The 14,711-nt window shown below is 43.3% G+C and overlaps 1 protein-coding gene across 2 annotated transcripts in view; it reads left to right on the top strand.

The window, feature by feature from the left end:
* Nucleotides 1–356: 356 nt before the first annotated feature.
* The window catches only part of LOC138081012 (tumor necrosis factor receptor superfamily member 10B-like), a 35,185-nt gene continuing 20,830 nt past the window's right edge, over nt 357–14,711 (top strand). For both annotated transcript variants that reach the window (XM_068973981.1, XM_068973982.1), the window contains exon 1: nt 357–598. In XM_068973981.1, coding sequence (XP_068830082.1) covers nt 440–598 — 159 coding nt within the window. In that variant the 5' untranslated portion in view covers nt 357–439. The remainder of the gene's footprint in view (nt 599–14,711) is intronic.

Here is a 14,711-nt window from a genome sequence, read left to right as displayed (position 1 = left end):
CCAGCTCTGCGTGCTTCGGACTTCCCAGGTGGCCCGCCAATGCAAGAGATGCAGGAGAGGAGAGTTCCATCCCTGGATCAGGAAGATGCCCTGGAGGAGGAAATGGCAACCTACTCCAGTATTCTTGTCTAGGAAAGCCCATGGACAGAGAAGCCTGGTGGGCTGCAGTCCACGGGGGCAGCAAAGAGTCGAACACGACTGAGCGAATGAGCGCGCACGCAGGCTGCGTTCAACTCGCGGTCGAGAGGAAGACGGAGGTTCTTATTTTCCCGGCACTGATTGAGCAATATCCTGAGTAAGACAAGGCGGGGCCACTGCCGCCTGATTTTTCCAGAAGCCCGAGTACAGAGCGCGGGAGCGGAGGTATACAGAAGAGCTCCGACGCCTGGCCATCAGAGGCCAGCTTTCCAAGTTCCACGGACGACCGCGAAGATTCCTCATGACTGTGCCTACCATCAACCTGCGGGGACCTCGACAGCGAACGCTGCCCGACCGGGGACGGAGGGCACCGGCCTCCTCGAGCGCCGGCGCAGGGCGCCCCGGTGGCCCCAAACTTCGGTTCGAGTACCTCATCTTCGTCATGGGTGTCCTGTTGTGGGTGAGTACCACCGCGGGCACCGGCTCCGGAAGGCGCGCCGGGTGGCGGGTAAATGGCGGCGGGAAAAGACCCGACAGTGTGCATGCCCAGGTCAGCTGCGGCCGGGGCATGTCAGAGCAAGATCTAACGTGGGCTGAATGGGGGAAAGGAGGAGGGTCAGGGCCTGGCAGGACCGACCCGGGCCCAGAGGGAGAAGAGCCCGTGTTCTCCGTCCCGGTCCTAGGCTTGTCTGGCTGTCCCAGAAGTAAATTCCAAAGGAAAAGGAATGGGAAACCCCTTTGCAAGCTTCTCCGCTCCCCTTCCTTCCCCCCTCATCCTTCCGTCTCCCTTCTTCCTTTCCCTCCCTCCTCCCCTTTTATGTTGAGATTCTAGAACATGCTCATCGCATCTATTCTTCCTCTCGATTTTTACAGAAAAGTAGCTTTCCCACCCTCCGTTGCATTCAGCACACCTTTTCGGCTGCTGTCGGTCATTTTGCAAATTCCTTCACCACTTTCTTCCGCAGCAACCCACGGGGCTTACAGGGTAAATCCCCAGTAATCAAGCGGCTAGCCTCAGAGGCTCTGTCTAGTTTCAGAGGAAAGGGCCTGAAGATGTTATTTTGATTTCTGTTTTGAGGCTGAAACAGGTGTGGCATTCATCCTGAAAAAACTATTTAATGGCTGCCCTGAATTCCAGGCGAAAGGGTTTACTGTTAACCTAGCTGTCTTTTTACTTGTAAAAACAACTACCCACAGCCACACAAATCTTAGAAGAAACAGGTCTCAGACCACAGGAAGACCTTGAGAACAAGTCTGACGCTATGGTTTTGTCACAGCTGATGAAGTTTAGAGTGAAAGAGAAACCCTGTATGATGTTACTTAACACTTACACGTGCCATATAAAAATTACAAACTAGTGAGTAACACAAAAAAAGAAGCGGACTCACAGATAACAGAGAACAACCTGGTGGTTACCAGTGGGGAGAGGGAAGCAGGGAGGGGCAAGATAAGGATGAGGGGAAAGGAAGAGTTATTGTGAGATTATATGAAATCATGTGTGTGAATAGCTTGAAAATTGTAAAGCACTATAGAATTTAAAGAATCTTTTGTTCAAGAATGGAGAAGGCAATGGCGACCCACTCCAGTACTCTTGCCTGGAAAATCCCATGGACAGAGGAGCCTGGTAGGCTGCAGTCCATGGGGTCACTAAGAGTTGGACATGATTGAATGACTTCACTTCCTTTTCACTTTCATGCATTGGAGAAGGAAATGGCAACCCACTCCAGTGTTCTTGCCTGGAGAATCCCAGGGACAGGGGAGCCTGGTGAGCTGCTGTCTATGGGGTCGCACAGAGTTGGACATGAGTGAAGCGACTTAGCAGCAGCAGTTGTTAAAAAAAAAAAGTAACGGTGCAGCTTTTAGGCACCATTTGTCCCCAGGGAGGAAAAAGTAGTCTTGTTTTGGTTGACCTATCAAGGGAGAGTGAAAATCAAACTAGACCCTAAAACAGTTGCATCAGCTCCGGAAAGTAACACGGGCATGCAGCAAGGTCCAATTAGACTCTGCAAACCCAGCTAACAGTACTGCATCACTTCCAGGAAGTAGTTAGAAGCATGAAAGGAAATTCCCCACTCCTGACTCATCTCTGAACTTCACCAGGTTGGTAGCAGAGTGGACAAATTGCTGAGCCGAACTGAAGACACTGCCACAATCCATCGTCCGTTCTCAGTTCCTTTCTTTCTTTTAATTGGCCAAGGCTCAAAGGCTGCAGGAATCTTAGTTCCCAACCTAGGGTCCAACCTTGACCCCTGCAGTGAAAGTGCGTCATCCTAACCACTGGACCGCCAGGGAAGTTCCCTCGTTTCCCTCTCTCTTTTGTCCCACACTGCTGCTCCACCGCAGCCCTCCTGTCTCCCTCCTCTGTCTGTCTCTGTCTCTCTCTCACACCCCCAACCCACCCTCCACACACACACACCACAAGTCTGTGAGTGGCAAAGTCTCACATCTCCACCGCACCCTGGTGCACCTCAGTGTTTGTCTCTCAAACAGCGTGCAATGGAGATTACACACCAGGAAGCCTCCTCCTCGTCCATCCCAGCCCCACTGCCCCCCAACCCCCAACTCCCGTTACTTTGACTCTGTTCTTGTCTGTGATCCTGGCTCTGTGGAACTTTGCCCTACATGTCCACACCTGTTCCCTGCCACTGGGAGTCTTGTCACATCTGCCTTGCAGCCCTTCCAGGCTCTTTTCACCTCGGTGACTTTACGGGCATCGCTCTCTCTGCCTCAGGTTCCTGTGGCCAGAACTGCCCTGAGCTCAGAAAGGAAGGACCTCGCCTTGCCCCCGGTGCCCCACAGCCCCTGCACAGGGCTACTCACTCAGCAGGCTGCAGACAGGGCTCCCCCGAATGTGTGGGTGGTGTGGGTTCTAAGATGCCTGCGCTAATGTTAGTGTTTTGTCCTGCTCTGAGGGGCATGGGGGTATTGATCTGGGTGATGGGAAATGTGATCGGCAAGCTGGGGACAGAACAGAGGTAACTGAATGTCAACGCTGAGGGATTGCCCAGGTCCGTAGAAGACTATTTCAAGTTTTCATCTGATGTTACCAAAGATTTTTTAAATGTACATTTGTGGTGTTAAAAGTGTTAATTCATCAGGAAGACATCTTAACCATAAATATATTGTGCCTAATGAAAGAGCTTTAAAAATACATAAAGCAAAAATTGATGAAATCAGAGGACTATCATATCACCCTTTAATGAAAATGAAAAAGGGCAGTAACATTATCCGGCTTCCCCAGTGGTTCAGCGGTAAAGAATCTGTCTGCCAATGCAGGAGACACAGGTTACATTCCTAGGCTGGGGAAGATCCCCTGGAGGAGGAAATGGCAACCCACTCCAGCATTCTTGCTGGAATATCCCATAGAGGAGCCTGGCAGGCTACAGTCCATGGGGTCGCAGAGTCTCTCACAATTAGCCACTAAACAACAGCAGAAGTAAGGCTATCAACCATAATGGGAATTCCCCTAGCAGTTCAGTGGTTAGAAATCTGCCCTCTTATGGAGGGCACAGCAAGTTCACTTGTTGAGGAGCTAACATCCTCGAAGCTGCACAGAGAGACCAAATTAAAAAAAAAAGAAAAAGAAAAACCAACCATCTTGATTTAATTGACATTCAGAGAGCACACTTGCAACATCTAATGAAGACTCATTCTTTTTTGATGAATGTGGTACTTCCATAAGATAGACCACATTCTAGACAATTTAAAAAGTCTAAATAAGATTAAAAGCAATGAAATCATATAAACTCTGTTCTCTGACTTTAATGAAGTTACATTGCTAGTCAAGAATGATCTCTAGAAAAAGACTCCAAAATTTGAATATTAAGCAACATCCTTCAAATCATTATGGTTCTTAGATGAAATCAAAAGAATATTTTTTTGAATTTCAAAACAAATGGTAGTGAATATATACTTCACGGAAACTTGTGAAAAGCTGCTAACACAGTGCTTAGAGTAAACTGTGCAGTTTGCAATTAAAGTGTGCTGCTGCTGCTGCTGCTAAGTCGTTTCAGTCGTGTCCGACTCTGTGCGACCCCATAGATGGCAGCCCGCCAGGCTCCCCTGTGCCTGGGATTCTCCAGGCAAGAACACTGGAGTGGGTTGCCATTTCCTTCTCCAATGCATGAAAGTGAAAAGTAAAAGTGAAGTCACTCGGTCATGTCCAACTCTTAGTGACCCCATGGACTGCAACCTACCAGGCTCCTCTGTCCATGGGATTTTCCAGGCAGGAGTACTGGAGTGGGGTGCCATCACATTCTCCGAATTAAAGTGTGAGTGTGTGCTAAGTCACTTCAGTCGTGTCCTACCCTTTGTAACCCTATGGACTGTAGTTCGCCAGGCTCCTCTGTCCAAGGGATTCTCCAGGCAAGAATGGAGTGGGTTGTCATGCCCTCCCCCAGGGAATCTTCCCGACCCAGGGATTGACCCCACATCTCTTTAAGTCTCTTGCATTGGCAGGTGGGTTCTTTACCACTGGCGCCACCTGGGAAAGTCTTCCAATTAAAGATGTTCTATTAGAAAGAATAGGGGGTTGGGAGAAATGGGGAGTAAAATTTTTTTTTAATTAAAGAAAAAAAAAGCGACCTGAAGATTCACATTTTTAAATCACCATAAAATAAATGCAAATTAAACTCAAAAGAATAGGAAAAAAAAATAATATGAGTAGAAATCAATGAAATAGAATACAAATAATGAAAGGAATTGACAAACCAAATGTTGATTCTCTGAAATGATTAACAAAATTAATAAAATTAACAAACCAAATTTTGAAAGAAAAAAGGCCAAAAAACAAAAAAGCAATATCAGCAATTAATGATAAGATATTATAACAAACTCTGTAGCCATAGAAAGGACAATAAGGGGAACTTATGAATAATTTAATGCTGGTAAATTTGACAACAACTTGAATAAAATGGACAAATTCCTTGAAAATATTATTTAACAAAACAGATACAAGGTGAAAAGAAAATCTGATTAATCCTATATCTTTTTATGAATTAGAATTCATCACTTAAAATCTTACAGCAATGAAAACTGCAGGCCCATGTAGTTTCATTGATGAATTCTATAAATATTCATAGAAAAAATAATATCAGTCTTATATACATTCTTTCAGAAAATAAGAATAAGCAACAGTTCTTCACTGTTTTATAAAGCCAGCACAACCCTGGTATCAAAAATTTACAATGATATTACCAAAAAAAAAATACTGATCAACATCTATTATAAATATTTCCCTGACTGTCCAGTGGTTAAGACTCTCCCTTTCCAATACAGGGCTTCCTCGGTGACTCAGATGGTAAAGAATCTGCCTGCAGTGGGAGAGACCCAGATTTGATCCCTAGGTTGGGAAGATCCCTTGGAGAAGGGAATGGCTACCCACTCCATTATTCTTGCCTGGAAAATTCCATGGACAAAGGAGCCTGGCTGGCTACAGTCCATGGGGTCACAAAGTCAGACACAACTGAGCGACTAACACTTTCACTTGCATAGTTTGAAATCAGGAAGCAAGAGGCCACCAGCCTTCCTTAGCTTTTTTAAAAAATTACTTTGGCTCTTCAGAGTCTTTTGTGGTTCTATAAAAATTTTAATTATTTTTCCTATTTCTGTGAAAAGTGCCATTGAAATTTTGATAAAAATTGCATCAAATCTATAGATTTCTCTGGGTATATGGACATTTAAAAATATTGATTATTCAAATCCATAAGCATGGATTTTTTTTCCATTTATTTATGTCTTTTTCAATGCAGTTTTCAATATACAGGTCTTTGACCTCCTTGGCTAAATTTATTCAACTTATTCATAAGAATTTTATTTTTCTGATGCAATTGTAAATTAGATTGTTTTCTTATTTCTCTTTCTGCTGGTTTGTTATTCATGTAAAGAAATGTACCATGTTTTCATATTGATTTTTATATCCTGTAACTATACTGGATTCATTTATTAGTCTTAAGAGGTTTTTTTAAATGGAGTGTTTAGCATTTTCTATACATAATATCATGTCACCTGCAAAATGTGACAATTTTACTTCCTCCTTTCCAAGTTGGATGCTTTTTTATTTCTTTTTCTTACCTAATCGCTCTGGCTGGGACTTCCAATACTATGTTAAATAAAGATGACAAGAGTGAGTGTCTTTATCTTGTTCCTGATCTTAGAGGAGATAATTCAAGCTTTTCACTATTGAATGTGGTGTTTGCTGTGGCCTTGTCACATAGGGTTTTATTATGTTGAGGTGTATTTCCTCTGTGTCTGGTTTGTTGAGAGTTTTATCATAAATCAATATTGAATTTGTCAAATGCTTTTTTTGTACCCATTGGGATGATCATATGACTTTTGTTCTTCATTTTACTAATGTGGTATATCACATTGACTGATTTGTGTTTTTTTTTTTTTTGATTTGTAAATTTTGAACCATAGTTTGCATCCTTAGACTAAATCCCACTGATTATGTTGTATGGTCCTTTTAATGTATTGTTGAATTCAGCTTTCTAAAATTTTGTTGATGACTTTTGCATTTGTGTTCATCAAGAATATTGGCCTGTAAATTTCTTTGTGTGTGTATGTGGCTGACTTCCAGTCAACCTCAATCTAGGCACTGAGATCTTCCCCTTTGGGATAGTGTTACTGAAAGTGTGTGCGTGGGTCTGGCTGCTGTCTGCCCAAAAGCCAATAAACAGGCCAGGTTGGTGATAAGGAAAGTTTCCTTTATTTCAGATGCTGGCAACTGGGGGCCGAGAGTGGTGAACATCTATCCAAAGGCCAACTCCCTGCCCCCTACCGGCAACCTGTGGGCAAGAGCTTTTATAGACAGAAGCGAGGAGGGAGCCACATATAGAAACAGCAGAGTCAGCTCTGATAGTCATCTTCAAATTGGTCATAGGTGGTCTGACCAGCATCATCTTGATTGTTTTAGGTACAGTTCCAGGGTCCATCTGTTCCTGTTTCTCTGAGGCCAATTCTTGGAATCAGGCAGCTCATGTCCCGGGTACAGTCTGGTCATTGTAGTTAACTTCTCCACCTGGGGTTTCAGCATCTGTAAGACAGCTCACCATGAAGATGCTCAACATCACTCATTATCACAGGAATGCAAATCAAAACCACAATGAGGTACCATCTCACACTGGTCAGAATGGCCGCTATCAAAAAGTCCACAAACAATAAATGCTGGAGAGGGTGTGGAGAAAAGGGAACCCTCTTACACTGTTGGTGGGAATGCAAACTAGTACAGCCACTATGGAGAACAGTGTGGAGATTGCTTTAAAAACTGGAAGTCGAACTGCCATACGATCCAGCAGTCCCACTGCTGGGCATACACACCAAGGAAACCAGAATTGAAAGAGACATGTGTACTCGAATGTTCATCGCAGCACTGTTTACAATAGCTAGGTCATGGAAGCAACCTAGACAGCAGATGAATGGATAAGAAAGCTGTGGTACATATACACAATGAAATATTACTCAGCTATTAAAAAGAGTGTGTTTGAATCAGTTCTAATGAGATGGATGAAACTGGAGCCTATTATACAGAATGAAGTCAGAAAGAAAAACACCAATACAGTATACTAACACATATATATGGAATTTAGAAAGATGGTAACGATAACCCTGTACGCGAGACAGCAAAAGAGACACAGATGTAAAGAACAGACTTTTGGACTCTGTGGGAGAAGATGAGGGTGGGATGATTTGAGAGAATAGCATTGAAACATGTATATTATCATAGTTAGCTAGATCGCCAGTCTAGGTTCGATGCATGAGACAGGGTGCTCAGGGCTGGTGCACTGGGATGACCCTGAGAGATGGGATGGGGAAGGAGGTGGGAGGGGGTTCAGGATGAGGAACACATGTACACCCATGGCTGATTCATGTCAATGTATGGCAGAAACCATTACAATATTGTAAAGTAATTAGCCTCCAATTAAATTAATTTTAAAAAAAGACAGCTCACAGGATATGGCTCAGAATATTATCTATTGCCCTTGAGAAAGAACTAAAGATCTTTGACTAAGCTTAATGACTACATTATTATTATTTGGTCTCCTTTGACTATTTTCCTTTGTTTCTGCATTGCTCACTTCTTTGATTAAACTTATTCTTGGACTAAAATTTTCCATAGACAAGAGGCAGGCAGAGGACATAGTTGGGGGGGCAAGGACCATAGTGTCCTGCTCCGTTGCAATAGGACAGGTCTTGGCACATGCTCAACTACTGGGAACTCTTAAAAAATATAGTAGGCTGCTTCAACAATCCCAAGATTTTGAGAGATGACTAAGAGCAGGGGTAGGGCTGAATGAAAAGTTCATTTCCTACACAAGGTCACTCCTTCAAGACTGGGAGAGAGGTGGTTGTTTCATCTACTGTATAGAAACAAACAGAGAGAGTCAAGCAAAATGAAGAAACAGAGAAACCTGTTCCAAGTGACTAAATAAGATAGAGCCTTAGGAAAAAGCCTTAATGAAACAGAAATAGATAATTTAGTTGATAAAGAGTTCAACGTAATGGTCATAAAGAAGCTTGCTGAACTGAGGAGAAGAATGGATGAACACAGTGAGAACTTCAACAAAGAGATGGAAAATATAAGAAACTGTCAAATGGAAGCCACAGAGCTGAAACATACAATAACTGAACTGAAAATCAATAGAAGGGTTCAGCAGCAGACTCGGTAAAGTAAAGAAAGGATCAGTCATCTCAAAGACAGAGGTGGTCCAGTGGTTAAGACTCCAGCTTACAATGCAGAGGAAAGTGAAAGTCGCTCAGGCGTGTCCGACTATTTGCGACCCCATGGACTATACAGTCCATAAAATTCTCCAGGCCAGAATGCTGGAATGGGTAGCTGTTCCCTTCTCCAGGGATCCTCTCAACCCAGGGATCAAACCCAGGTGTCCCACATTGCAGGTGGATTCTTTACCAGCTGAGCCATCAGGAAAGCCCAAGATTACTGGAGTGGGTAGCTTATCCCTTCTTTAGCAGATCTTCCCAACCCAGGAATTGAACTGGGGTCCCCTGCACTGCAAGTGGATTCTTGACAGGCTGAGCTACCAGAAAGCAATGCAGAGGCTGTAGGTTCAATCCCTGGTCGGGGAACTAAGATCCCATATGCCATGGTGCAACTAAGCCCAGGCTGCAACTGCTGAGCTCACACACCACAACTTGAGAGTCCATGCACTGCTATGAAAGATCCCAGGTGACAAAACTAATACCTGATGCAACCAAATAAATAGACAAATATATATTTTTAAAAATGTTTTTAAAAAGACAAGGCAGCGGAACTCACCCAATCAGAACATCAGAGAGGAAAAAGAATGAAATAAAGTGAAGATAGCTTCAGGAACTTATGGGACAACATTAAAGGACATTATAGGGCAATATTGCATTATAGGGGCTTCCCTGGTGGCTCAGACAGTAAAGCGTCTGCCTGCAGTTCGGGAGACCTGGGTTCGATCCCTGGGTTGGGAAGATCCCCTGGAGAAGGAAATGGCAATCCACTCTAGTACTCTTGCCTGGAAAATTCCATGGACTGAGGAGCCTGCTGGGCTACAGTCCATGGGGTCGCAAAGAGTCGGACACGACTGAGCATCTTCACTCAAAGGAGAAGAACTAGAAAGGGGCAAAAAACTTATTTGATTAAATAATGGCTGAAAACTTACCTAATGTGGGGAAGGAATCAGACATCTAGATACAGGAAACTCAGAAAGTTCCAAATAAAGACCTTAAAGAGATCCTTACTAAGACACATTATAATTAAAATGTCAAAAGTTAAAGATATGGAGAGAATATTAAAAACAGCAAGAGAAAAACAACTTGTTACATACAAGGGAACCCCCATAAGGCTATCAGTAGACTTTTCAGCACAAAAATAGCAGGCCAGAGGGAGTGGCACAATATATTCAAAATGCTAAATGGGAAAAAACATCTAAGAAATAATACTCTACATGGCAAAGTGATTATTCATAAATGGAAGAGAGAGAAACAGTTTTCCAGACAGGTGGTGCTAGTGGTAAAGAACTCGCCAGCCAATTGAGGAGACTCAGGAGATGCAGGTTCCATCCCTGGGTGGGGAAGATCCTCTGGAGGAGGACATGGCAACTCACTCCAGTATTCTCCCTTGGAAAATTCCATGGGCAGAGGAGCCTGGTGGGCTCCAAAAAGTCGGACATGACTGAGCACATTATAGTTATGGTTAGACAAACAAAAGCTAAAGGAGTTAATCACTAAACTGGCCTTATAACAAATGTTAAACATTTTTCTTTTTTAAGCTGAAAATAAAAGCCATCAAATAATAACAAGAACAGATATGAAGGAATAAATCTCACTGGAAGGTAAATATTTAGTAACAGTACTGGTTTGATTACTTAATGAAGCTAATACGAAGCTTAAAGACAAAAGCAGTAAAAATACCTATGATTACAATAATTAACAAAGGAATATTCAAGATGAAAAGATGTGAAATGTGACATCAAAAATGTACAGTGTTGGGGGTAAGAGACTAAAAATGATGAGCTTTAGAATGGGATCACACTTGTTATCAACTTAAAATAGACTGTTGTAGATATAAGTTGCCATATGTAGGACTTCCTGGGGAGCCCAGCTGGTGAAGACTTCCTCTACAATTCAGGAGAGTCCGGTTCAATTCCTGGATTGGGAGATTCCCCTGGAGAAGGGATAGGCTACCCACTTCAGTATTCTTGGGCTTCACAAAACAAAACCTATAGTTAATACACTAAAGATCAATGTCTTTTAAAACCTGAGGATAGTTCCTTAAGGTTTGATCCTGATATCTGATTTTTTGTTTGTTTGCACTAGTATAATGCTCATTTGTAAAAGTGTGTGTGTGTGTGTGTGTGTGTGTGTGTGTGTGTGCGCGCAAACTGCTAGAGGAGGGAGAGGCTGTGATGGACAGTCTCCGGCTCATGGATCCAGGGCCTCCCCATGGGCCAGGGCACCTGATTCTTGGTCCACACACTTGACATTGCTCCAGGGGGCACAGGCCATGGCCACGAACTTCCTATCAGGGCACCTGGGTACAGACACAGGGATGACGTAGGGGACCCATCAGGGACAGCTGGCTGGATGAGGAGAAAGAAGGGGCAACCTCCTGTCCCAGGTCTCCTGACAAGACAGTGGAGGGGGGACAGGCTCCTGCTGCTTGCAGGTCAGGATCCCCTCACTCCCCCTCACTGGGCGGGAGAAGGATCCAGGCTTGTGCACTGTAGCCCCTGGGCTCCTGCTGAGTGTTCAGAGCTGTCCTTGCAGGGCCTCTGCAAGGCCCACACTGGCCTCCCTGGGCTGCAGGGGGAGTCCTGTGAGGGGGGCCTCATCCAGGTCAAGGGTCACAAGGGTGTGGGCACAAGCTGAGCTTCATCCTTCAGTCAAGCTTTAAATAGGAGGCCCTCTCGTCCTCTACCTGTTGACTCTTCCTACCAACCTCAGCCAACCCTGGAGCATCAGAGGATAGTGAATTACTATTGACCTTCAAGTCCCCAAATAGGAAAGGTTCAGGTGCTACTGGGGAACAAGGGCTGGGTGTGAGGCCAGTCAAGTTGGCTCAGGGTTTTATAGGAACCTTGAAGGAGCACACACATGGCCTCATTATGACTTCTGTCTGCTGTCAGCACCTTTGGTCTTTCTAGGTCCCTTTTTGCTTACAAAAAAATTAAAGATTATATTTAGGACTCAATAGGTATAAATATAAATATAACTGAGACTGAACTCTATCCAAATAGTTTTGTATGATTTCAAGATTTTTTTAAAACTTGGAGTATAATTGCTTTACAATATTGTTGTATTTTCTGGTATTCAATGAAATGAATCAACTACGCCTCCCTCTTGGACCTCCCCAATCCTCTAGGTCATCACAGAGAATGAAGCTGAATTCCCTATGCTATACAGCAGGTTCCCACTATTTATTTTACACGTGGCGGTGTACATATGTCAATCCCAATCTCCCAGTTCGTCCCATCCCTCCCTCCCCCACCTCCGCCCCCGTCCCCGGTCCAGATATGTGTCCTCTACATCTGTGTCTCTCCTCCTGCCCTGCAATAGGTTCATCTGTACCATTTTTCTAGATTCTACATATATATTTTAAAATTTTTTGTGGGCCACTGATGGGATCATGGGCCCTAACCTGCAGCCTACTGTGCCCAGTGGAAAAGCTAGCTTGGCCTAAGGGGAAATGTGTTGAAGAGGTGTGGGGATGGACACTGCGGACACTGCAGGGGGCAGAGTGGGGCCACACAGTCGGATGAGGAGGGGCCTCTGCAGCCTCAGATGACCCAACCAGCATGGGAAAGCCTGGGGGTGATGGGGGTCTATAGGAAGAGAGGAGAAAATGGGGTCCAGGGAAGCTCAGGAGTTTCCCTGGTGGCTCAGATGGTAAAGAGTCTGTCTGCCACGCGGGAGACCCAGGTTTCATCCCTGGGTCGAGAAAGTCCTCTGAGAAGGGAATGATCCCCTGATTCCCTGGAGAAGGCAGTGGCTACCCACTCCAGTGTTCTTGCCTGGAGAATCCCATGGATAGAGGATCCTGGCAGGCTACAGTCCATGGTGTCGCAAACAGTTGGACATGACTTAGTGACTAAACAACAACAATCAATATAAAACATCGATGGACTTTTTTTTCTTAAATACTGTCTTTGAAATTCAGAATGTATTTTTCACTTGCAACACATCTTGATTCAGAGAAGCTGTTTGAAGTGCTCCATTCCCATAAGGACCTGGTGATTACTCTATTGAACAGAACCACCTGGGCCTCTAGAACTTAGAGAAGGAAGTCCTAATTCCTGTTCTCAATGAGCTCGTGGTCATTAAGAGACACAAAGAGGCACAGAAAAAATACAGTGATGAGGGAAGAGCCTTCAAACAAAGCTCATGCCATTGGGCCCTGGCGGGAAAACAAGAGGAAAAATGGGTCTGACCTGTAGAGAGTCAAACAGTGACCCAAAGGAAGGGGGTTCTGTGATCTGGAACTGAGCTGAAGACTTGGAAGAGCTGTCACAACCCAGGACCCCATGTCCCTAGGCTTGACCTTCACTTCCTGGGCTTTCCTCCTTCAGATGACCTCAGTCTTCCTTGCAGGATCTGTCTCTCTCATCGAATTCATATTTATCAATAATGAAAGATGCTCTTCAAAAAACCCAACCTGTAAAACCTTTGCTTAATAATGTGTTATGATGATGACACTTCCTATCAATGATAAAAAATTTTCAATAATGATACAGCAACTAGGATGACTTCTGAAAAATAACGATGTTTCTTCCTTATACTCTTCTTATTAGATAATTAAAAATAGGTGGATCAATGAATTAATTGTAATATATGAAACCAGAAAAGTACTGCAAAAATATGAGAAAAAATTTCTTACCACTTTAGAGAGAGGATGAACTTCTTCAGTATGACAACAAATTATAAAACTTGCCTAAAGGCTATATAAAAATTAAGAAGAAAGCCAAAGGGAAGAAATCATGACAAAGATGAAAACAAACTAGAAAAAAGTACTCAGAACACAAATCACACTTAGCAATGTAATTTCCTTAATCTGTAAGGACTCATAATGAACCGAAAGTAGATCAACAAGAAAGTAGTAGACTTAAACAACATTATAAAACAATTAGACCTAGCAGACATCTATAGAATACTCCAGTCAACAACAAAAGACATTCTTCCCAAGTGTACATGGAACATTCTCCAGAATAAACCATATCCTAGCTCATAAAACAAATATCCATATATCTCAAAGGAGAGCCATAATAGAACACGTGCCCTCCCACCACAATGGAATGGAATTAGAAATCACAGACAGGAAGGAATTGGGGAACTTCACAGCCATGATACAATTTAAACACACACTCTCCAATAACCAGTTAGTCCAAGACGATATCAAAAAAGAAACTGTAAAATCTTTTGAGATGAATGAAACTGAAGATATCACATACCAAAACTTATGGGATATAGCTAAAGCAGCTGAAAACTTAGAAAGAAATTTATGCCTATCAGTGACTGCATTAAGGAAGAAGAAAAATCTCAAGTCAATAACCTAATACTATACAGTGAGACACGAGAAAATGAAGAACATACTAAAGGTAAAGTAAACAGAGGAAGGAAATAATACAGATTAGAACAGAAAGGAATGAAACTAAAGCTAGAAAAACAACAGAGTCCTTGCTGATGAGCATGTGATGGACTTTGTGGGGCCCTGGCCCCTCTGCTTGCCCAGAACTGCAGTAGAAACAGGAAAAGGCCATTCTGGTCTGATCTTCTGCCCCAAGAGGAAGTGGTGAAGGAGGGAGATCAGGTTCATGGAGGGGAAGGGAGCCAGCTGTGGTAGACTGGTTGCTCTAAGAGATGTTATGCTACTTATTACCTGTCTTGTTTTCAGTAGCTGTCAATATATTCCTGAAACCTAAAGCAGGCAGCACAAAGTGGGTGCTCCTATGGTGGTTGAATGATTGAATAAAGGCTGCATGTATTCCACTGTGTGGTTGTTAAAATATTTAGTAATAATCCTCCTAAAACTAAAAATGTCTGATTTTTTTCAAAATTATTACATTGAATGTATTTGAAAATAAAACCATATA

Source organism: Capricornis sumatraensis, chromosome 6, assembly GCF_032405125.1.
Source record: "Capricornis sumatraensis isolate serow.1 chromosome 6, serow.2, whole genome shotgun sequence".
NCBI classification, from domain to species: domain Eukaryota; kingdom Metazoa; phylum Chordata; class Mammalia; order Artiodactyla; family Bovidae; genus Capricornis; species Capricornis sumatraensis.
The sequence above is the reverse complement of the archived record's forward strand: the minus strand, read 5'-3'. Positions and strand labels throughout refer to the sequence as shown.